The 24,141-nt window shown below is 36.3% G+C and overlaps 1 protein-coding gene across 1 annotated transcript in view; it reads left to right on the forward strand.

The window, feature by feature from the left end:
- CFAP47 (cilia and flagella associated protein 47) overlaps positions 1-24,141 on the forward strand; it is a gene marked incomplete at both ends in the record, with an annotated part of 506,613 nt that overhangs the window by 88,864 nt on the left and 393,608 nt on the right. Inside the window, 6 exon segments of the mRNA XM_082864365.1 lie at positions 3,741-3,957; positions 4,257-4,264; positions 4,267-4,497; positions 15,587-15,717; positions 18,750-18,872; positions 20,146-20,277. Coding sequence (XP_082720491.1) covers positions 3,741-3,957; positions 4,257-4,264; positions 4,267-4,497; positions 15,587-15,717; positions 18,750-18,872; positions 20,146-20,277 — 842 coding nt within the window.

A 24,141-nucleotide genomic window follows, 5' to 3' on the forward strand; every position in this document is an offset into this window, starting at 1 on the left:
CAATCTTTAGCTAGCTCAAGGTCACAAATATTTTCTCCTGTTTTCTTTTAAACAGTTTATATTTTTAGGTCTTATGTTTAGGACTACAGTTCCTTTTTTTTTTTTTTTTTTGTGGTACGCGGACCTCTCACTGTTGTGGCCTCTCCTGTTGCAGCGCTCTGGACGCGTAGGCTCAGCGGCCATGGCTCACGGGCCCAGCCGCTCCACGGCATGTGGGATCCTCCCGGACCGGGGCACGAACCCGTGTCCCCTGCATTGGCAGGTGGACTCTCAACCACTGAGCCACCAGGGAAGCCCCTACAATTCCTTTTTATGTTTTAAAAATTTTTGTTTATGGTATGAGTTGAGTCTAAACTCATATTATAATATATGGATATTCAATGGTCCTAGCACCATTTGTTGAAAATACTATCATTTCTCATTGAATTGCCTTGACACCTTTGTCTAAAATCAAATGACCAAATGTGTCAGGGTTTGTTTCTGGATTCTTAATTCTGTTCCATTGATATGTATTTCTATCCCAATGACAATTCTATACTGTCGATAAGTAGCTTTATGGTAAGTTTTGAAATCAGTAAGTGCAAGTCCTCCAAATTTGCTCTTCTTTTTCAGGATTGCTTTGGTTATTCTAGGTATAAATAGGATCTTATTAGACCCACTTTGTCTGTCTTGTTCTTGTATCTCTGTCTTAATATTTCTGGCTCACCTCTGTATTGCTTGCCTCAACCAGTACTGAAACCTCATAATTCATGGGACATTGAGGCAGAGTACTCAGGAAGTTCTTGCCTCAGTAGTGGAGAATAATTATTACTATTTAGAGCACGGCTCTGGACCCGGGTAACATTCATAAAAGAAAGATCTGGAAGGACCAGTCTGTTTTGAGGTAACTTCCTTCCAGAGCAGAGCTCAGGAATATTATAGGAATATGAAAAAATATCCAGTACCTAATGAGGTAAAATTTACTATATTGACATCCAAACAAAGATTACAATACATAAGAAGCAGGAAAATACAACCCATAATAAAGAGAATTATTAATCAGTTAAATCTGATTAATACTGATACATAGGTTAGAATTATCAGACAATGACACTAAAACAGTTATTGTACCTGTATTCCATTTATTCAAAAGGTTATGCAGAGCAATTATACTCCAATAAAGATGTAAAAAAAAAAAAAGTTATGCAGAGACATAGAAGATATGCAAAAACGATCCATATAATCTACAGATTCACCACAGTTCCAACCAAAATCCCATCAGGATCTTTTGTAGAAATTGACAGGCTCATTTTAAAATTCATGTGGAAATGCAATGTAATTAGAATAGTCAAAACAGTTTTGAAAAAGGAAAAACATGTTGGAGATAAAACACTGCTTGTTTTCAAGATTTATTATAAAGCTATAGTAAACCAAACCGTATGTTATTGGCATAAATATAGAACAATGAAACATAAGTAAGGTTCAGAAATAGACCTATATATATTGGACAAATTAATTTTGACAAAGGTAAAAGGCAGTGAGGTTCAAAAAGGTGCAGAAAGCATAGTCTTTTCAATAAGTAATGCTACAGACCTACTAGAGAATGGACTTGAGGATATGGGGAGGGGGAAGGGCAAGCTGTGACAAAGTGAGAGAGTGGCATGGACATATATACACTACTAAATGTAAAATAGATAGCTAGTGGGAAGCAGCCGCGTAGCACAGGGAGATCAGGTAGGTGGTTTGTGACCACCTAGGGGGTGGGATAGGAAGGGTGGGAGGGAGGGAGATGCAAGAGGGAAGAGATATGGGAACATATGTATATGTATAACTGATTCACTTTGTTATAAAGCAGAAACTAACACACCATTGTAATGCAATTATACTCCAATAAAGACGTTAAAAACAAAAACAAAAACAAAAAACAAAAAAAACGAATGTGACCATATACAAAAAATAACTCAATATGGATCAAAGATCTAAACTTAAGAGCTAAAACTATAAAACTCTTGGAAGAAAACAGGTGAAATTTTTCATGGCATTGGGTTTGGCAATGATTTCTTGGATATGATACCAAAAGCATAGGCAACAAAGGAAAAAATAAACCAGATTTCATCAAAATGAAAAACTTTTTTGTGCATCAAAGCACACAATCAATAGAGTGAAAAGACAACCTTCGTAATATGAAAAATATTTGCAAATAGTATATTTGATAAGTGATTAATATCCAGGATGTATAAAGAACTCCTACAACTCAACAAGAAACACAATTAAAAATGCACAAAACTTGAATAGACATTTCTCCCAAGAAGACATAAAAATGCTCTGTAAGCACATGAAAAGATGCTCAATATCATTAGTCATTAGTGAAATGCAAATCAAAACCACAATGAGATACCACGTCACATGTGTTAGTATGGCTGTGATTAAAAAAAAAAAAAAGTAGTGCTAGTTACATCATGTGCCAAAACTAAATCAAAATAGATCATAAGCCATGTGCTTCCTTCCTTATAGAAGATATAATGACAAATAAGCACATGGAAAGATGCACAACATTGTTCATTGTAAGGGAAACACAAAATAACACCACAATGAGATACTGCTATAAATCTATTAGAATGGCTGAAAAACTTACCATTTCAATTATTGCTGAAGATGTGAGGAAACTGGGACTCTTGTACACTGCTAGTGGGAATATGAAGTTATACAACCACTTTAAAGCAGTTTGGCAGTTTCTTAAACATTTAAACACACATGTACCATATTATCCATCCATTATACTCCTAGATATTTATCCAAAAGAAATGAGGGCATATTTTCAAACAAATACTTGTTTGCAAATGTTTTAGCATCCTTAATTTTAACAGGCCATACCTGGGAAGAATCAAAGTGTTAACAGATGATACATAAACATTCACCTATAATAGACTACTACTTAGTAATATAAAGGAATGGACTGTTGACACACGAAACATCTTAAATGGATCTCTAGAGAGTTTGCTGAGTGAAAGAAATCAGAGAAAAACCATACATGCTATATTATTCCACTCATATTAAAGTCTAGAAAATGCAAACTGATCTATAATGACATAAAGCAGATGAGTGTTTGTCTGGAAAGGGGGAATACAGAGGATTGTGGTAGGGAGAAACTATATAAAGGGGCCAAGTATATTTTTTGGAGTGATGGATGTTCACTCTCTTCATTGTAGTGATCGTTTCAGGTATTTCACCTGTATTTAGGTGTATACATATGTCAATGCTTATGAAATTCTGTACTTTAAACATGTACAGTTTGCTGTATACCAGTTAAAATTAAATTAAGCTGTTAAAAAAGCAGGATAAGACATAATTAAGATTGTTATGATATAAAAACTTCTGGCATTTAAAGGGGAAAACTTAAAATTTAAACAGTGAGTCATGGGAAGTTACCAATTTCTGTAAGTTCTGGATAAGTGAACATAAATGCATTTATGGGAGTGGAGAGGGTGTAGGAGTATGCAAATTCATGTACTGAGTTATAATTAGTGCTAATAATTTTGTCATGAAATTTTCCATATAATCACAATATGTATTGAATTTTGGCCAATCATCTCAAATTATGGACATTTAGATAAAAAGCTCTGTTAATAATTTCTGATATATAGTAACTATTTTAAGTACTATTTTTAACTAATTAATCGATCAGCATATAGTATGAAAACTTAAATAAGTCAATGAACACGTTTGTCAACATTAAGCTTAGTAACTCTTCATTTTTTCAGGGCTCTCTGTCCTTAACTTTGGTGATGTTTGTATGAACTCAACAAATACTCGTCTATTACATGTTATTAATATGCTACCTATTCATATTTTGATCCAGTTAGATGTCAATTTGCAAGAACTTCGGAAAACCAACCAATTTTCATATGTGATTCCACCTACAGCTAGTACTTCTGTTTCAATGATATTTGAATCTCCCACCATTGGAAAATTTTGGAAGTAAGATTTATTTTCAAATTTCTGTTTGCTAGAATCAAAATGTCGTTTTGTATATTTACCCCAATTATTGTAGTATATATTATGTTTGGTCCCCAAACATAGAAACTATATGTGCAGCAATATGTAGATTTGTAGATTCATATTTCAATGGTAGTCTAATTACCTTTCATAATTATTTTGATATTGTTTACTAAGAATTGTTGATGTCAATCAATAATATATACATTTTACATTTAACTGAATTCTACCATTCAGTTAAGAGGTGTTAGTTAAATTTGGATGCCTTTGCTGTGTTACAGGTCTTTCACCTGTCAGTGAACAATATGCCTGGTGGGCACATCCTAGTGATGGCAGTTGTCTTGCCAGTAAAACTTGAGCTATCTGCTAATGAGCTGGTACTGAGACCACAAGGCTTCTTGGTGAAAACATGTTTTAGGGGGATGGTTAGGTTGTATAATCATCAGAATTATTTTGTCAAATTTGAATGGCAACTGATAAATACAGGAAAAGGGATGGCATTTTCCATTTGTCCAGCTAAAGGTAATAGTTTATTCTGTTGTTTGATTTAGACATTCATTTATTCATGTATTCAGGCATTAATCATATCTGGAGTGTGTACTGTATAACGGTGATAAGAATGTAGAAGTAAATCACAAATGGTCTTGGGACAATGGGACATTCCTTCCCTCCTTCCTTCCCTATGTCCTTCCCTTCCTCTCCCCCTCCCTCCCTCTTTATCTCTAACTTAGAGATAGTCTTCATTTGAGATCTAAGTAGACTATACTTCAGGTCACAGAGGAGTCCTGGTTCATTGAATTCTTGCCTTAGGTGCTTTTCCTGTGAATATCAGTCATTTCCAAATCGTGACTTCTATATAACTCTACCAGTGTTGGTACCAGGGAGTGTTATAAACAAGCTCGAGTATTAATTTAAGTTCACTTAATTTTAGTGCAGATATAGGTGGAGATGTTGACAAATTTAACAAGTGGAAGTGGAGGACTGTCCCTTTATTATGGCTGGAGATCATTGATATAACCATATTTAATCGTTTTATTAATCTGGATAGATTTAGCACAATCCCAGATTATAATTTATTAAGCATTTGAGGTATACTTCTATCAATATTTAGCAGATTCATTTGACCAAGCTCTTTTTTGTTGTTGTTGTTATTAATACTGAAAATACTGGGTCCCGCCCCAAACTAGAAAGAAGTGGAGTAAATGATCAGAGAAGAAAAAGAAAATATTTCTGCAGATTTCAGAGATTCTAGATAAACCTTCTCCAGTTTTTTTGAACAGGAGGTATCAGTTGTAGTTACATTATCTGCATTCCAGCTATAGGTTCTGATCAAGCACGTGATATGACACTAAGGGTGTCAGAAAAGCACAGTGCACAGGTACTTTTCCTTGTATTTCTGCATCCTGGCCAGTGTTGAGTGGCTGGGCTTCCCCCTTGTGGCTGCCATGGAAATGCCGTGAAAATGCTTCATTTGTCAAAAGTGGAATTACAATGTTATACACTTCTCATGGTTTTTAGTACTCTATTTTTACAGGGAGATTTTAGTATTTACTTTTCTTTTCTTTGGGTTGCTCATAACACCTCTTACATTTTTTTAAATCAAAGCAAAAAACACAAAGACATTTAATTCCGAATATAGTGTTAATATGAATACCATTAGCCTTTAAGTACATTTTTTTTTTTTTTTTTTGCGGTATGCGGGCCTCTCACTGTTGTGGCCTCTCCCGCTGCGGAGCACAGGCTCCGGATGCGCAGGCTCAGCGGCCGTGGTTCACGGGCCCAGCTGCTCCGCGGCACGTGGGATCCCCCTGAACCGGGGCATGAACCCGTGACCCCTGCATTGGCAGGCGGACTCTCAACCACTGCGCCACCAGGGAAGCCCATGCTTTAAGTACTTTTAATTTTTTTAGAACACAAATGATACAATACTTGAATCTATTTGATATAGCATCGAGGAAAGTATGCATAATATATATTATATACCTAGATTTCTCTAATGTCATTTTCCTTCTGCTGCTCAGAATATTCATATAATAATTACTCACTTTTGTTTTTGCCTCTTTGTATAAATCTTTTTCTTTTAACATCTTTATTGGAGTATAATTGCTTTACAATGGTGTGTTAGTTTCTGCTTTATAACAAAGTGAATCAGCTATACATATACATATATCCCCACATCTCCTCCCTGTTGCGTCTCCCTCCCACCCTCCCTATCCCACCCCTCTAGGTGGTCACAAAGTATGGAGCTGATCTCCCTGTGCTATGTGGCTGCTTCCCACTAGCTATCTATTTTACATTTGGTAGTGTATATATATGTCAATGCTACTCTCTCACTTCGTCCCAGCTTACCCTTCCCCCTCCCCAAGCCCTCAAGTCCATTCTCTACGTCTGCGTCTTTATTTCTGTCCTCCCCTTAGGTTCTTCAGAACCATTTTTATTTTATTTTTCTTAGATTCCTTATATATGTGTTAGCTTATGGTATTTGTTTTTCTCTTTGGGACTCACTTCACTCTGTATGACAAACGCTAGGTCCATCCACCTCACTACAAATAACTCAATTTCATTTCTTTTTAAGGCTGAGTAATATTCCATTAAATATATGTACCACATCTTCTTTATCCATTCATCTGTCAGTGGACACTTAGGTGGCTTCCATGTCCTGGCTATTGTAAATAGAGCTGCAATGAACATTGTGGTCCCTGACTCTTTCTGAATTATGGTTTTCTCAGGGTATATTCCCAGTAGTGGAATTGCTGGGTCGTATGGTAGTTCTAGTTTTAGTTTTTTAAGGAACCTCCATACTTTTCTCCATAGTGGCTGTATCAATTTACATTCCCACCAACAGTGCAAGAGGGTTCCCTTTTCTCCACACCCTCTCCAGCATTTATTGTTTGTAGATTCTTTGATGATGGCCATTCTGACCGGTGTGAGGTGATACCTCATTGTACTTTTGATTTGCATTTCTCTAATGACTAGTGATGTTGAGCATCCTTTTATGTGTCTGCTGGCAATCTGTATATCTTCTTTGGAGCAATGTCTGTTTAGGTCTTCTGCCCATTTTTGGATTGGGTTATTTGTTTTTTTGATATTGAGCTGCATGAGCTGCTTATAAATGTTGGAGATGAATCCTTTGTCTATTGATTCATTTGCAAATATTTTCCCCCATTCTGAGGGTTGTCTTTTTGTCTTGTTTCTGGTTTCCTTTGCTGTGCAAAAGCTTTTAATTTTCATTAGGTCCCATTTGTTTATTTGTATTTTTATTTCCATTTCTCTAGGAGGTGGGTCAAAAAGGATCTTGCTGTGATGTATGTCATAGAGTGTCCTGCCTATGTTTTCCTCTAAGAGTTTGATGGTGTCTGCCCTTAAATTTAGGTCTTTAATCCATTTTGAGTTTATTTCTGTGTATGGCATTAGGGCATGTTCTAATTTCATTCTATTACATGTAGCTGTCCAGTTTTCCCGGCACCACTTATTGAAGAGGCTGTCTTTTCTCCACTGTCCATTCCTGCCTCCTTTATCAAAAATAAGGTGACCATATGTGCATGGGTTTATCTCTGAGCTTTCTATCCTGTTCCATTGATCTATCTTTCTGTTTTTGTGTCAGTACCATACTGTCTTGATTACTGTAGCTTTGTAGTATAGTCTGAAGTCAGGGAGCCTGATTCCTCCAGCTCCGTTTTTCTTTCTCAAGATTGCTTTGGCTATTCGAAGTCTTTTGTGTTTCCAAACAAATTGTGAAATATTTTGATCTAGTTCTATGGAAAATGCCATACGTAGTTTGATAGAGATTGCATTGAATCTGTAGATTGCTTTGGGTAGTATAGTCATTTTCACACAGTTGATTCTTCCAATCCAAGAACATGGTGTATCTTTCCACCTTTTTTTTTTATCATCTTTAATTTCTTAGATCAGTGTCTTATAATTTTCTGCATACAGGTCTTTTGTCTCCTTAGGTAGGTTTATTCCTAGATATTTTATTCTTTTTGTTGCAATGGTAAATGGGAGTGTTTCCCTAATTTCTCTTTCAGATTTTTCATCACTAGTGTATAGGAATGCAAGAGATTTCTGTGCATTAATTTTGTGTCCTGCTAGTTTACCAAATTCATTGATTAGCTCTAGTTGTATTCTGGTAGCATCTTTAGGATTCTCTATGTATAGTATCATGTCATCTGCAAACAGTGACAGCTTTACTTCTTCTTTTCCAATTTGGATTCCTTTTATTTCCTTTTCTTCTTTGATTGCTGTGGCTAAAACTTCCAAAACTATGTTGAATACTAGTGGTGAGAGTGGGAAGCCTTGTCTTGTTCCTGATCTTAGAGGAAATGGTTTCAGTTTTTCACCATTGAGGACGACGTTGGCTGTGGGTTTGTCATATATGCCGTTTATAATGTTGAGGAAAGTTCCCTGTATGCCTACTTTCTTCAGGGTTTTTATCATAAATGGGTTTTAATTTTGTCAAATCTTTCTCTGCATCTATTGAGATGATCATATGCTTTTTCTCCTTCAGTTTGTTAATATGGTGTATCACATTGATTGATTTGTGTATATTGAAGAATCCTTGCATTCCTGGGATAAAGCCCACTTGTTCATGGTGTATGATCCTTTTAATGTGCTGTTGAATTCTGTTTGCTCGTATTTTGTGGAGGATTTTTGCATCTATGTTCATCAGTGATACTGGCCTGTAGTTTTCTTTCTTTGTGACATCTTTTTCTGGTTTTGGTATCAGGGTGATGGTGGCCTTGTAGAATGAGTTTGGGAGTGTTCCTCCCTCTGGTATATTTTGGAAGAGTTTGAGAAGGATGGGTATTAGGTCTTCTCTAAATGTTTGCTAGAATTTACCTGTGAAGCCATCTGCTCCTGGGCTTTTGTTTGCTAGAAGATTTTTAATCACAGTCTCAGTTTCAGTTCTTGTGATTGGTCTGTTTATATTTTCTCTTTCTTCCTGGTTCAGTCTTGGAAGATTGTGTTCTTCTAAGAATGTGTCCATTTCTTCCAGGTTTCCATTTTATTGGCATATAGTTGCTTGTAGTAATCTCTCATGACCGTTTGTATTTCTGCAGTGTCAGTTGTTATTTCTTTTTATTTTCTAGTTCTATTGATTTGAGTCTTTTCCCTTTTTTTCTTGATGAGTGTGGCTAATGGTTTATCAATTTTGTTCATCTTCTCAAAGAACCAGCTTTTAGTTTTATTGATCTTTGCTATTGTTTCCTTCATTTCTCTCTGATCTGATCTTTATGATTTCTTTCCTTCTGCTAACTTTGGGGCTTTATTGTTCTTCTTTCTCTAATTGCTTTAGCTGTAAGGTTAGGTTGTTTATTTGAGATGTTTCTTGTTTCTTGAGGTAGAATTGTATTGCTATTAACTTCTCTCTTAGAACTGCTTTTGCTGCATCCCATAGGTTTTGGGTTGCTGTGTTTTCATTGTCCTTTGTTTCTAGGTATTTTTTGATTTCCTCTTTGATTTCTTCAGTGATCTCTTGGTTATTTAGTAGTGTATTGTTTAGCTTCCATGTGTTTGTATTTGTTACAGATTTTTTCCTGTAATTGATATTTAGTCTCATAGCATTGTGGTCGGAAAAGATACTTGATATGATTTCAATTTTCTTAAATTTACCAAGGCTTGATTTGTGACCCAATATATGATCTATCCTGGAGAATATTCCATGAGCATTTGAGAAGAAATTGTATTCTGTTGTTTTTGAATGGAATGTCCTATTAATATCAATTAAGTCCATCTTGTTTAATGTATCATTTAAAGCTTGTGTTTCCTTATTTATTTTCATTTTGGATGATCTGTCCTTTGGTGAAAGTGGGGTGTTAAAGTCCCCTGCTATGATTGTGTTACTGTCAGTTTCCCCTTTTGTGGCTGTTAGCATTTGCCTTGTGTATTGAGGTGCTCCTGTGTTGGGTGTATAAATATTTACAATTGTTATATCATCTTCTTGGATTTATCCCTTGATCATTATGTAGTGTCCTTCTTTGTCTCTTGTAATAGTCTTTATTTTAAAGTCCATTTTGTCTAATATGAGAATTGCTACTCCAGCTTTCTTTTGATTTCCATTTGCATGGAGTATCTTTTTCCATCCCCTCACTTTCAATCTGTATGTGTCCCTAGGTCTGAAGTGGGTCTTTTTTGGACAGTGTATATACGGGTCTTGTTTTTATATGCATTCTGCCAGTCTGTGTCTTTTAGTTGGAGCATTTAATACATTTACATTTAAGGTATTTATCAATATGTCTGTTCCTATTACCATTTTCTTAATTATTTTGTGTTTGTTATTTTTGGTCTTTTCCTTTCTTGTGTTTCCTGCCTAGAGAAGTTCCTTTAGCATTTGTTGTAAAGCTGGTTTGGTGGTGCTGAATTCTCTTAGCTTTTGTTTGCCTGTAAGGGTTTTAATTTCTCAATCAAATCTGAATGAGATCCTTGCTGGGTAGAGTAATCTTGGTTGTAGGTTTTTCTCCTTCATCACTTTAAATATGTTCTGCCACTCCCTTCTGGCTTGCAGAGTTTCTTCTGAAAGATCAGCTGTTAACCTTCTGGGGATTCCCTTGTGTGTTATTTGTTGTTTTTCCCTTGCTGCTTTTAATATGTTTTCTTTGTATTTAATTTTTGACAGTTTGATTAATATATGTCTTGGTGTATTTCTCCTTGGATTTACCCTGTATGGGATTCTCTGTGCTTCCTGGACTTGATTAACTATTTCTTTTCCCATATTAGGGAAGTTTTCAACTTTAATCTCTTCAAATATTTTCTCAGTCCCTTTCTTTTTCTCTTCTTTTTTGGGAACCCCTATAATTCGAATGTTGGTGCGTTTAGTGTTGTCCCAGAGGTCTCTGAGACAGTCCTCAGTTCTTTTCATTCTTTTTTCTTTATTCTGCTCTGCAGTAGTTATTTCCACTATTTTATCTTCCAGGTCACTTATCTGTTCTGTCTCAGTTATTCTGCTATTGATTCCTTCTAGAGAATTTTAAATTTTGTTTATTATGTTGTTCATCATTGTTACTTGCTCTTTAGTTCTTGTAGATCCTTGTTAAACATTTCTTGTATTTTCTCCATTCTATTTCCCATATTGTGGATCATCTTTACTATCATTACTGTAAATTCTTTTTCAGGTAGACTGCCTATTTTCTCTTCATTTGTTTAGTCTGTTGAGTTGTTACCTTGCTCCTTCATCTGCTGTGTGTTTCTCTGTCTCCTCATTTTGCTTAACTTACTGTGTTTGGCGTCTCCTTTTCACCGGCTGCAGGTTCTTCGTTCCCATTGTTTTTGGTGTTTGCCCCCAGTGGCTAAGGTTGAGTCAGTAGGTTGTGTAGGCTTACTGCTGGAGGGGACTGGTGCCTAAGTTCTGGTGGATGAGGCTGGATCTTGTCTTTGTGGTGGGTAGGACCACATCTGGTGGTGTGTTTTGGGGTGTCTCTGACCTTATTATGATTTTAAGCAGCTTCTCTGGTATTGGGTGTGGTTTTGTTCCTGTCTTGCTAGTTGTTTGCCATAGGGTGTCCAGCACTGTAGCTTGCTGTTTGTTGAGTGGAGCTGGGTCTTAGCCTTGAGATGGAGATCTCTGGGAGAGCTTTAGCCATTTGATATTTTGTGGAGCTGGGAGGTCTTTGATGAACCAGTGTCCTGAACTTGGCTCTCCCTCCTCAGAGGCACAGGCCTGACACCTGGCCGGAACACCAAGACCCTGTCAGCCACACAGCTCAGAAGAAAAGGGAGGAGAAAGAAAGAAAGAAGGAATAAAATAAAATAAAGTTATTAAAATAAAATAAAATATTTAAAAAAATTAAAAAGTCAAGGCTTCCCTGGTGGCACAGTGGTTGAGAGTCCACCTGCCGATGCAGGGGATATGGGTTCGTGCCCCGGTCCAGGAAGATCCCACATGCCACGGAGTGGCTAGGCCCATGAGCCATGGCCGCTGAGCCTGCATGTCTGGAGCCTGTTGCTCTGCAACAGGAGAGGCCACAACAGTGAGAGGCCTGCGTACCGCAAAAAAAAAAAAAAAAAAAGAAAATTAAAAAGTCATTAAAGGAAGAAGAAAGAGGAGAGCAACCAAACCAATAAAAAAATCCACCAATGATAACAAGCTCTAAAAACTATAGTAAGGAAAAAAACAACAAAACACAGACAGACAGCCCCCTAGGACAAATGGTGAAAGCAAAGCTATACAGACAAAATTGCACAACTAAGCATACGTATACATACTCCCAAAAAGAGAAAACGGAAAAAAATATATATAACTTTTGAGAGGTCTGAGGTCTTTTTCCAGCATTCAGTAGGTGTTCTGTAGGAGTTGTTCCACATGTAGATGTGTTTCTGATGTATTTGTGGGGAGGAAGGTGATCTCCACGTGTTACTCCTCCACCATCTTGAAGGTCTCCTGTATAAATCTTTTTATTGAGTTATTTTTCTTACATCCCTTTTGTATATCGTGTTGGAAAAGAAGAAGTTTTCTTCTACCCTTAGGTTCTTCTAGTTGGTATAAGAATTAAACTGACATGGGACAGATTAACAGGAGAAAATCACACAAAAGTTTAATAACATGTATCCGTGAGACAGACCCAGGAAAACCCCATAACTTGCCAGAGTGGCCAAATCCTCACCTTAAATGTCATCTTCAGCTAAAGACAAAAGAGGATGTTGGGGGTAGTGGATTGGGGCTTCAAAGGTGAGAAAGGGAATTCACATGCAGATGGAAAAGCAAATGTTTGGTAAACAGATGTTTCCTGGATCATGGTACACAGAGTAGACTTGATCTCTAGGCCCAGCTGAGTCTCCCCTATCATAGCCAGCCCATATTCTTTGCATGTATCTCTGGTGATAGCTCTATTCTGGGAACTAGCCCTTTATCTAAATTCTTTTAGGCAGTTAAGGAAGAGGTAACAAGAACAAACTTCCTGAGTCTTCTTCTATTTCTTAAAAGTAATCAGCTTAGGGCTTCCCTGGTGGCGCAATTGTTGAGAGTCTGCCTGCCGATGCAGGGGACACGGGTTCGTGCCCCGGTCCGGGAAGATCCCATATGCCGCGGAGCGGCTGGGCCCGTGAGCCATGGCCGTTGAGCCTGTGCGTCTGGAGCCTGTTGCTCCGTAGCGGGAGAGGCTACAACAGTGAGAGGCCTGCGTACCGCAATAAAAAAAAATAATAATAATAATCAGCTTAAATTAATCCTCATGCCAAAGAGACACATTTTGGGGTGGCAAATTTTTGTGCCCCTAGAATTGGTTTTACATCCTACATAATGCATTTAATCATATCCCTCTCTATTTTTTTGTAAACTAAAGTGAAGAGTTATAATTTAAATTTTATGTTGTGATTGTCCTTTTTTCCTGAGGCATGATACATTTTGGATTTGTATTTGGATAGTGGATATTATAAGGGGAGAATGGAAGAGTGGATTGATGTTTTCTAAGGTAGAATTGGTTTCTCATATGACTTTTTCATTAGATAGTGTTTATGTTTCTGCTTGTTTTCTTATGTGTTCATCCTTGTTGTCTTTAACCATACTGAACTCTTGAGTCCACTCAGTCCTCAGCCTTGTCTTCAGTCAGTTCACTCTCATTGTCTTTCTCAATTCTGTCACTCCTTGGCCGTTTGTAGTACCTTCCCTGCCAATCCCAGCCATGCTCAATTCAGCCATCCAACTTATTTCTCCTGTCCCATGATATACATAATATTCCTGGAGAAAAATATATAGCCATGCTGGTTGAAGGGAAAGTATTGACCTCAAGCTAACCCTCTCAACATGGATCTATAATCCTTGTGCTGCTCTCAACTCTTCTCTGAAAGCTTAGGTGTCTTTATAAATAGCATTGACTCTTCTTTGTCAGAGTTACTTCCCATCACAGTCTTCTCTACACATCACTCACTTCTAGTGCCATCACTTGACTTCTACATTTCCCGCAGACTTTGTCCTCCTGCAGAGTTCCTGCTCATTCTTCAGTCACAACTCAAATGCCATCTCCTTATGATGAAGTTTCCTCCACTTTCTTGGGCTAATTTAGAACTCCCCACCCAACCTCTTTTCCACTCCCATTGTGTATTTGTTACATCACCTACAGTTATTTGTTTATGTCCATCTCCTGTTGTGGTAGATGTTACTAAGCCCAGATTATCTGATATCCATTCCCCTTCTTTATGGGACCCTCATTTTGTTTGGGGAAGCAGTGTTCTTATTTACGTATCTCTTTTCCCCAGCCTTTCTTGCCAATGAGATATGGACAGAAATTTCTTTTAGCTTCATCCCCCTTCTATATGCCAGGTACTGTTTGAAGTACTTCTGCTTATATTAGCTTATTTATTCCCTTTATCAGTTCTCTAAGAAACAGTTGTTATCCCCACTTTATGTATGAGGAATCTGTGTTACATAGGTTTAGTAAATCGTCCAAAGTCTCAGCTAGTAAGTGTCAGAGCTGAAATTTGAACCAGGGAGTCTGACCGGAGAATTTGTGCTCTTTTTAACGACTGTGCTTTGATACCTTTCCACACAGAGGAAGGCCACGTGATAAGGAATGGCAGTGTGGGAAGCTAGGAGCATTGCTCCTTCAAGGCATTGTCAACCTGTTAAGGCAGCCCTGGAATACCTGCCCATGGACTTCTGATTGCATAAGATAAATAAACTCGTATCTACCTAACCCACTGTAACAGGACTTATTGTTACTTATAGACAAATATAATTCTGATGGATCCCAACTAGACTGTTAGCTCTTCCACGAGTAGTTTCTCTTCTTTTTATAAATTATTGTGCCAACTATAGTATTGGCATTCAAGAGTATTAATAATAATATCTGACACTGGGTGCTTTCTGGGCATTACACACTATGTTAATCCCTTTATGTGTGTTGTTATCTCCCTACGTGGCCACTGCAAAACTAGGAGGTAGGCACTATACCTTTTTCAAGGTTGAGAAAACTACTGTTGCATGTGAGTCAGCCTGACTCAAGGCAAAGTTTATTGTGATGGTCACGCATGTCTCTGTTCAGTATCCTGTGCCTTTGAATCTCAGATGATCCCCTCTTCCTGAGGGAAGAGCTTCTAAGTCATTCTTTACATCAAGTATTATTTTCTTAGACCAAAGGAGATGATGAATTTAAACAGGTAAAGCAGCTCACAGTAAATGTGCCTTATACCCTCCTGGGTTCTAAATACATTTGAATTATAGAAATGTGCTAATTGCTAATAGCTACATCAGAAGTTATATCTCTAGGGATTTGAACATTAAAACAAACAAAAAAAAGCCTCTGGTAATGATAATTCCTTCCTCCAGAAACTGAATGAGTGTCCGGTGTGTTTCAGAGTGTTGAGAAATGTGGAGGGGACATTTGATCAGGGATCGCAGATGATTTTCTACTGTCTAGATGTAAAGTTATCTCTAATCCTAGAGTGTTGCTTCATTGATAAATTTAAAATTTTTTTGCTATATATTGGCATACTTTTTGTCAGATATTTTGATCTGCCTATTAAAGTTGGAGCATAAGGTATTCCCTGTATTTTGTTTAATTTAAATAATTTGTTATAAAATGTCATTACATGTTTATGCCATCTCTTATTTTGGATATTAAAAAATAAATATAGTTAAAATGTGGTAAATTTCTTGTTCTCTCTAAATTCTCTGTAGGCACTGTTGAGCCATACTCCCTATTGGAATGTGAAGTGACATGGCAGCTGGGATTTGATTCTCCGGAAAGGGGAGAATTTATTCTTCACATCAATGAAGGAAACACGCTGACACTGAAATGTCTTGCACATGTAATGATTTCTCTTGAATATTATTTTTATTTTGAGGGCTATAAATTGGTTGAGTATGCATATGTGTATATAGTTGCGTATATATACTATGTTAGTAAAAACTGATTTTACATGTAATACTTAGTTAGCTAAAGTGTCTTAACATCTTCTTGGAGCCACTTCTCTACCATAAATGAAGACTTTGCTAAAAAATGTGTTGTATTATCTAGAATTAACTCAGAAATCCAAAACTTTTGTGCCAACAATACTAGATTGTTACTAGAGACTATAATACCATGGGAGCCACTTGAAATTAAATTATTTCTTTAATAAGTGCCAAAGAAAACTAGAGAAAATTATATTATTACATTTTTTGTATTTAGTTGTAATTAATAATTCAGTATGAAATGGATCATGTGATTTATATAGCAAGGAAATATAGAAAATTCTTCCATATTCCATATGGAATATACTTATAATAAAAATGTAAGTAAAGTGAAGGCTGCAATATGTAATTTTAACTTTCTTTCTGTGGTAGAACCCAGAAGGCCTTAACTTCATGGCTCTTAATTACCAAGGATATGCTTTACATGTGTACCAAATTCCCTTCCCAACGTTCTTAGTAATTTAACACAACCCAATGCTGTTTTACTAAATCCCATCTCTGTCTCCAGGCCATGATCATGTTTTTACATATTTTAGCTATGAAGAAGCTTAGAGCCTTAAGATATAAGAGATCCATCCACTTTTATGATGGCAAGTGGCAGTTAGAAATCAATAGGGTCTTTCCTTTGCCCCAGGCTTGAAATAAGCTGCTGCTTTCACTATGTTTAAATCACTTATTAATTCTTTTTACAACTTTGTATTGAAGTATAGTATACTACAGAAAGGTGCACATATTATAAAGTATGTATCACTCAATTATTTTTTATAAACTAGTAACACCCTTGTAACTCACACCCAGATCAACCTGATCAAGAAACAGAACATGACTAGCATCACAAAAGAACCCCCCTAGTCCACACTTCAGTCACTATGTGTCCCTCCCAGGATCATCACAATCGTTACTTCTAAGAGCATAGATTAATTTTGGCTTTAAACTGTATATAAATGTCATCACACCATATGTTCTCTTCTATGCCTGTCTTCTTTTGTTCATAATTAGGTTTGTGGGATGCATCTATGCTGATACATGTGGTGACAGATTATTCATTCTCACTCCTGAATAGCATTCCATTTGGTTAGACTATACAATCAGTTTTCCATCACACAGCTGATGAGGGTTTGGATTGTTTCAGATTTTTGGCTAATGTAATAGTGCTTCTATTAACATTCTCTGTCTTTTGGTGAACATATGTATACAGTTCTTTAACTGTTATTTACATAACTGTGTTTGACAAGTTTACTAATATAAATTTGCTCATATACTCACCCCATGTGTATTTTTTCTAACAAGTAAAAGATGAGCAATTTAGTAATGTAGACTTAGCATTAATAATAAGTATCATTTTTTTTTAAAAAGAATTATTGGAGTATAGTTGATTTACAATGTTGTATTAGTTTTAGGTGTACAGCAAAGTGAATCAGTTATATGTATACATGTATCCAGTCTTTTTTTTTTAAGATTCTTTTTCTATATAGGCCATTACAGAGTATTGAGTAGAGTTCCCTGCACAATGCAGCAGGTTCTTATTAGTTATCTGTTTTATATATAGTAGTGTGTATATGTCAGTCCCAGTCTCCCAATTTATCCCTCCCCCCCTTATCCCCTGATAACCGTAAGGTATCATTTATTAATTATTGTGTCTCAGGTACGATGCAAAATGACGTTCTTGTATTATCTCATTTAATCCTTACAGCAACTCTATAAGGAATGTATTAATAACTCAATTGATGGGTGAGAAAATGTAGCATTAGAATGGTTAATTATCTAGTACAAGTTCACACGTGCAGTAAATGCCCTATTGGAATTTATATCCAAAGTGATCTGCCTCCACAGCCTTTGCCATTACCCTCTCATAAAATTTGATTTCCACTTTCCCTACACTAGGGTTGGTTAAGAATTAAACTCTGAGATGTCAGTGTACTGAACTAGATTATTTTTGGCCAATTTTTCAAGCCCTTGAGTTTAAGTGAACTTACTTAAGAGTAAGTGAAGTGTTACTCTTAAGAAAGGAAAGAAGGAGGAATGTGAAACAATTAAATAAAATGTTCATTTAAGTTTTTTCATTAATTATGAAGGACTTACTTGACCATTTCATCTTTTGTTAGCTTTGTTTGAAAGTTTATTTTTCCAGTTATCCGAATCATGTTCTTCAACTAATTATACGAATGTATTAAAATCTCCTAAGACAATAAGAAATAATATGTATTATTTATAGTAGGGTCTATTGTAAAGAGCACTGAATGAGGAATTAGAAATCTTGGGTTCTAGTTCACCTTGGTTACTGTTTGCTTTCCTGTAAAATGGGAGAGGTGGATAATATCAACGTTTCCAAAAAGTGTTTTATGTTGCTGTAGTTCTATGAAGTGGTTTGTGTAGGACCGGGCGAGGGAGTCCTGTGCCTAAGTAATTCTGTGAATCACAGTGTACTACCTCCCCATTCTCAGATAAGCAAAGTGTACATTATCAGCATATTAAGCCCTATGAGAAGACTTCTAGTAGAAACATGCCTGGATAATCTCTCTTGGCATGTTATTTCCCATACTTACATGACCCTTGAACTTTTTCCTTTTGTGTAGCACATGGTAACACCTTGTATGTAGTGGGGCAGATGGTCTCTAATATCCCCTTCAGTGACTAATCTACATCATTCTCAGTCATGGATTTATTTCGTCCTTAGAGTTATCTTACTCTCTCTGCCTTCCTCAGTTTAGGAGTACATTGTAAATATTCCACTCTTTTCCTTTCTCTTAAGAACACCATAAAATCTGATAATGCTTCGTATTTTAGAAATTTCTATGAAGCTGAAAAAGTTTGAGTTATCTCGTGGGGGATTAAAAAAATGTTTACTGTTATTTCAGTTTCATGTTCCCTTTCTTCCTCTTATTAGCTTGGTCACACCAAGGTCGTTCTTTTAGAGCCAAGGATACTCTTCAGTGATAGCCCTCAAGGTTTAACAACTTGGAGAAAAGCCATTCTTCACAATGTAGGACCAAACCATGCTTATTTCAAGGTAATGTAGAATCTGGAAATCTTACTTGGATCAGATCACATTATAATTTGAACTATTTATTGCCATGAATTCTATGCCATGAATACTTTAGTCTTTATAGATTGACTAATGCTAATATTTAGGTATTTCATATCAGATTTATCTGAATACATTTCATCTACTTTATCCTTTTAGTTTCCCATAAAATTTGTCTCTATCTCTCCCTTCCTTCCTTAATCTCTCCCTTCCTTATCCTCTTACCCCTCTTTTGCTTTCTTTCTGTTATTTTGTTTTATTGGGAAAAAAAGATGATTTCAAAAAAACTAACATTTAAAAAAATATGCAGTGTTTATGTTACATTCAGTATTTAATTACATGCTTTTCCTTTTTTTCCTCGTTTTCACTCTGTCATCAAGACTGTTACGGTAGCAACTGGGACCTAGATCAAGACCGTTCTAAAGATATTCTATTTATAGTTGTTACTCCTGATTTAAATTGTGGGGCGGGTGGTGTTTAAATTGGTAATAGATGTTTTTTTTTTTTAACTGAGAAACATTAACATCTCCTAATAGTGACAGTAGAGGTTAGCATTTGAGATCTTTCTTTCAAGCTTGTATTTACATGTCTTCTGCCCAAACAAGCAAAGGAGGATACCCTTTTCTACTCTGTTGCTTCAGAATTAGTTCTGAAGTCTGTTTGTTCCCTCATCCCCTAAAATATGTTAACCAATTTCCCTTCAAATTATTCTGACTTAAGGCATGATAGATAAGCCTAAATTGGCCTCTGACAAACCACACCTTAACTCTTTTGGTAAGTTACTTTTTTGAAGGTCAAAATGATATCTTAGACATTAGGCTATAAAGGAAATAATAAAGAAGAGTAGGTTACTTTATCATCTTGCCTCCCCACTAACTTTGCTTTCAGTTTTTTAGGATCAGGGAAAAGACAGGCTATCAAAATAGTATCTAGAATTTTGGCATCTCTCCAACAGATAAATCTCATCCTTTCCTTGTAAGTTTTGCAAAGGCTTGAAAACACTTCAGATAATAACCTTCATCGTCCTGTTTGAATTGGAAGATGCCATTGCTAAAAGTTCTGTTTGCTGGGTTAGGGGTGCAAATCCTTGTTGAAGTTCAAATTGTTTCTCTGGTGTTTGAAAATCTATTTCAAAACCATCTCATGCTGTGTGCCTGTAGGTCCTCTCTCTATGTACTGGTCTAGAAGTTTTCCTATGAAAGCTTTGGAACAATAACTTTAAAGGATAAGTGACATTTCTGCAAATTTTTGATTATAGGTTTGTGACCAGAGTCTTTTGTCTGTGATTGATGTTGTTCCATCACAAGGAATCATTCCATTGGGGGGGCTAACTGTTCTCAATACCTCCTGTACTTCTACTGTAGCAGGAAAATTTGATACAGGAGCAAAGGTATGTTTATGCATATGTGTGTTTGCTCCTTATATATGTGTCTGTGGATTTGTTTGGTTATGATATTTATAATAGTAGGTATAATTCTATAAAATGTTATATACATGTTTATTCTTAGAAAGCTTATTTTAATGATTTCTTCTAATGGGGATGGTTTTTAATATTATGACACTAAAGAGTAATTTTAAAAATTTCTGTTATTTTTCTATTCTAAATTTCTAATTGAGTTAGCTCTACAGAGGTGCAGTTTTTAGAAATCTAAAAAATAAACAACCTTACTTATACATCGGTTGTAAAAATGGTTAGCAGAACTTGGCAAGAGGATTTGTAGAAAATATTTTTGGTGAAAGTTGCTAATGGAAGTTTCTACTAAGTTGAAATGGATACATTTCATTGATATGAGGCATTTTTCACATGAACTTGGAATATTTGGCATCTCTAACTTGTGACAAGCCCTCACTAGTCACAGAGCAAAGGATTGTTTTTTCCATGGTGTTAATTAGATACCTAAGGAAAAAATAATCAGTTTTGGAATGCTAATTTTAAATAGCTTTAATGACTATAGGAATCATAGGAAAATTGTGTATGACGTTAATATCTGTATTTTATAGCACACATAAAATGTTTTACTATTTTATGTTCTGGGAATTATGTAAATGAAAAGGTATTACCTTGATTTTAGGGACTTCTCTAAGTGTTCATTAAACAGAATAAATAAAACATATAAGACCAGTCTGTAGTAAATTTTACTTATTATAAACTCATGGAATGGAATGCTCTTAATCTTCAATTTGATGATCAACTGTGTGCATTTACTCACATTAAAAAAGTAATATGTGCACTATCATCAGATCAAAATGAACGGCTTAAGAGATATCCTCCATTTTATCCTTCAATTTCCCATAATCATTAGTTCTTAAATAATATTTAGCTTAATATAATAAACACCAATTTGCCTGGCCCCCAAATAAACAACCTAATAATTATATCTTACTTTTATAAAGAAGTATAGGGGGCTTCCCTGGTGGCGCATTGGTTACAAATCCTCCTGTCAATGCAGGGGACATGGGTTCGAGCCCTGGTCTGGGAAGATCCCACAAGCCACAGAGCAACTAAGCCCGTGCGCCACAACTACGGAGCCTGCGCTCTAGATCCCACGCGCCACAACTACTGAAGCCCATGCGCCTAGAGCCCCTGCCCCACAACAGGAGAGGCCACCGCGATGAGAAGCCCGTGCACCACAAGCAAGAGTAGCCCCCACTCGCCACAGCTAGAGAAGGCCCGTGCGCAGCAACGAAGACCCAGCACAGCCAAAAATAATTAAATAAAACAAATAAATTACAAAAACAAAAGTATATATTGAAAGATGTTTATAAAGTGTATATTGTGGTATATGGTCTGATATTTGGGCAGAATTTTTGTATATTATTTTGGAAAAAATAAAAAACATAGCCACTAAAATATAGGTTTTACTGAGATTAGTTTCCACTGTATTTTAGAGAACCATGCTGCTTTTACAAAGCTTACCTTTTTAACAGTATATTATAATGAGATTCCTTTATTCATCCATTCCATGCGTACTTACTGGGCACATATTATGTGTTAGGCTCTGTTGCGTTGCTAGGAATGCAAAATTGAACAAGATAACTAGGGTCCTTGGTCTCTAAGAATGTACAATATGATGGGGGATGCAAACAACTCAAAATTAAAAGATAGTGTAATAAGTACTATGATGGAGAAATACAGTAGGCTGGGGGCGTACACGGGAGAGGTTTGCAACCCATGCTTAAATGGTCAGGGGCAGTTTCCTAGGGGAAGATAAATCTGAAAGACACCAGAGTTAAGAATCAGCCAGAGGAAAGGGGTAGTAGTGGGGTGAGGGAGGAGAGGAGGAAAGAGTATTCAAGGAAGACAAAATTGAATGTGTTCAGGCATATGGGAGGAGAGGGAGAGCTACAAGGCAGATATGAAAAACTTAGTTTAACATGACTTGGTTATAGATTGAATGGATGATAGTGGGGAAAGATGTATTTAGAGGCCTGTATAAATTTTAGTCATACAGGTCCTTAGCAACAACTTAGGAAGTCAAAATTTCATCTTAAGAGCTTGGAGTTTTTAAGCATGGAGAGTTTCACACTCAGATTTGCATTTTTCAGACATCACTTTGGTTATAGAGCAGTGTTAAACTGCGACCAGTGCAGAGTTATTAGTCTGCTGATGATGTCCAGGCAGGAGAAGATTGTGTTCTCAGGAGGTAGGATTCTAGACAAATTCTAGTCAAATTTAGGAGATGAATATTTAGGGTTTGATGATTGAAAGGGGTCACATATAAATAAAACAGGTAAGTCAAGTGTGAGACAGGTGGTAACAACATTTGAAGAAAGATTAGAGGATGAGTAGCATATTTTAGAGGGAAATCATGAGTTTGAGGCACCTTTTGCATCCCAATGTAGAGATGTCTAGTAAAGAGGCCATTGCTTATACATGTTGGTCTGAAGGCTAAGGATTAATCTTAGAGATGATAGAGGTTATTTCTGTTACCCCTGTGAAAATCAAGATGAGTATAAGTGGATCGAATATATTGATGAGAAGTTGGAATGATAAACTTTGTTGAATAACGGAGAAAATGGAGACAGGTTAATTGGGGCTGATCAGGGAAACATCACACATGTGACATCGTGGAATTCTATTCTCTGAAAATGGGTGAGAAAGCAGGGATGAGAGAGGGTTGTGAGAAAGAGAGGGACAGATGAATGTATGGTTTCTGAGGCCGTGGATTTGTGACGGGTGATATTGTCCAGGGTACAGATTAAGTCTCAGGAGATGAAAAGGTCAAGCGAGCAATTGGTGAGGGTAGTAAATGGGTTATGGCAGCCTGGAATCTTCAGTTACCCACGAAAGGAGAAGTGAGTAAAAGGCAGCCATGGGGGTGTTGAGACTTACATATGGCGTTCATCAGTGAAGCAATATATTGATTTGTAATTACCTCTGAAGCATTAAGTTATGCTTCTTATGATTTTAGTCAAGTATTTTAGGTACTATGTATTCTGTAAATAAAATATAGAAATCATATAGTAGTATGAATTAAGCAATTCGGTTAATAAGATTGTCTAGATGGCACTCACTTTCCTTAATAATTCTGAAAAAATGGTATTTTGTGGTTTCTTTACCTATAAACAATGCCACTGATTCTATCAAAAGAGTGAAATACACTCATATCTCTTTTTTTAATATACATTTAGATTTAAATCTCGAAGTTGACTGCTAACCTGTTCTTGTACAGGTAGGGCTTTCAGGGAATGATATTTTTGTGCTTCTGAGATTTTGATTAGACAATTATATGTTCATGTAATCTATAGTTCTTATTTTGTAGGAGTTACATGACTAAATTCTTATTTCACTGTCTTAAATTTCTTGGAAGAAATTGAGTGCTGAGGCAGTTCTTGGTTCAAGTTTAGCCACTGCTGCTTTCAAGTTTTGTGACCTTAAGCCCCAGTTTTCCTCACTTGGAAATTAGGGTATTAACAGAATACTGAAGATTAAAAAGGAGATAATGTATTTAGCAGTATACTTGGGCCATATACTCAGCAATTTTTAGCTGCTCTCATTAGAATTATGGTTGTTTTGGACATTAGTATCTTTCTGTGTTTGCACTCAGTTTCTTGCTTGTTTTAATTTTGAATATTCCTTTGGAATTAGGTAAATACAAAAGGCTCACACAGAGTTTGAAGCAATAATGTTAAGGCAAATGGGTAGAACTCTTCAGTCAAATTCACGAGGTCCCATTTGTGATGGAAGTTTTTAAGAGTTGAAAATTCACTCCTTTAGGAATATCAATTCTGCATCACAAGAAATGGGATGATA

This window comes from Leucopleurus acutus (genome assembly GCF_964270905.1).
Source record: "Leucopleurus acutus genome assembly, chromosome: X".
In the NCBI taxonomy this organism is placed as follows: domain Eukaryota; kingdom Metazoa; phylum Chordata; class Mammalia; order Artiodactyla; family Delphinidae; genus Leucopleurus; species Leucopleurus acutus.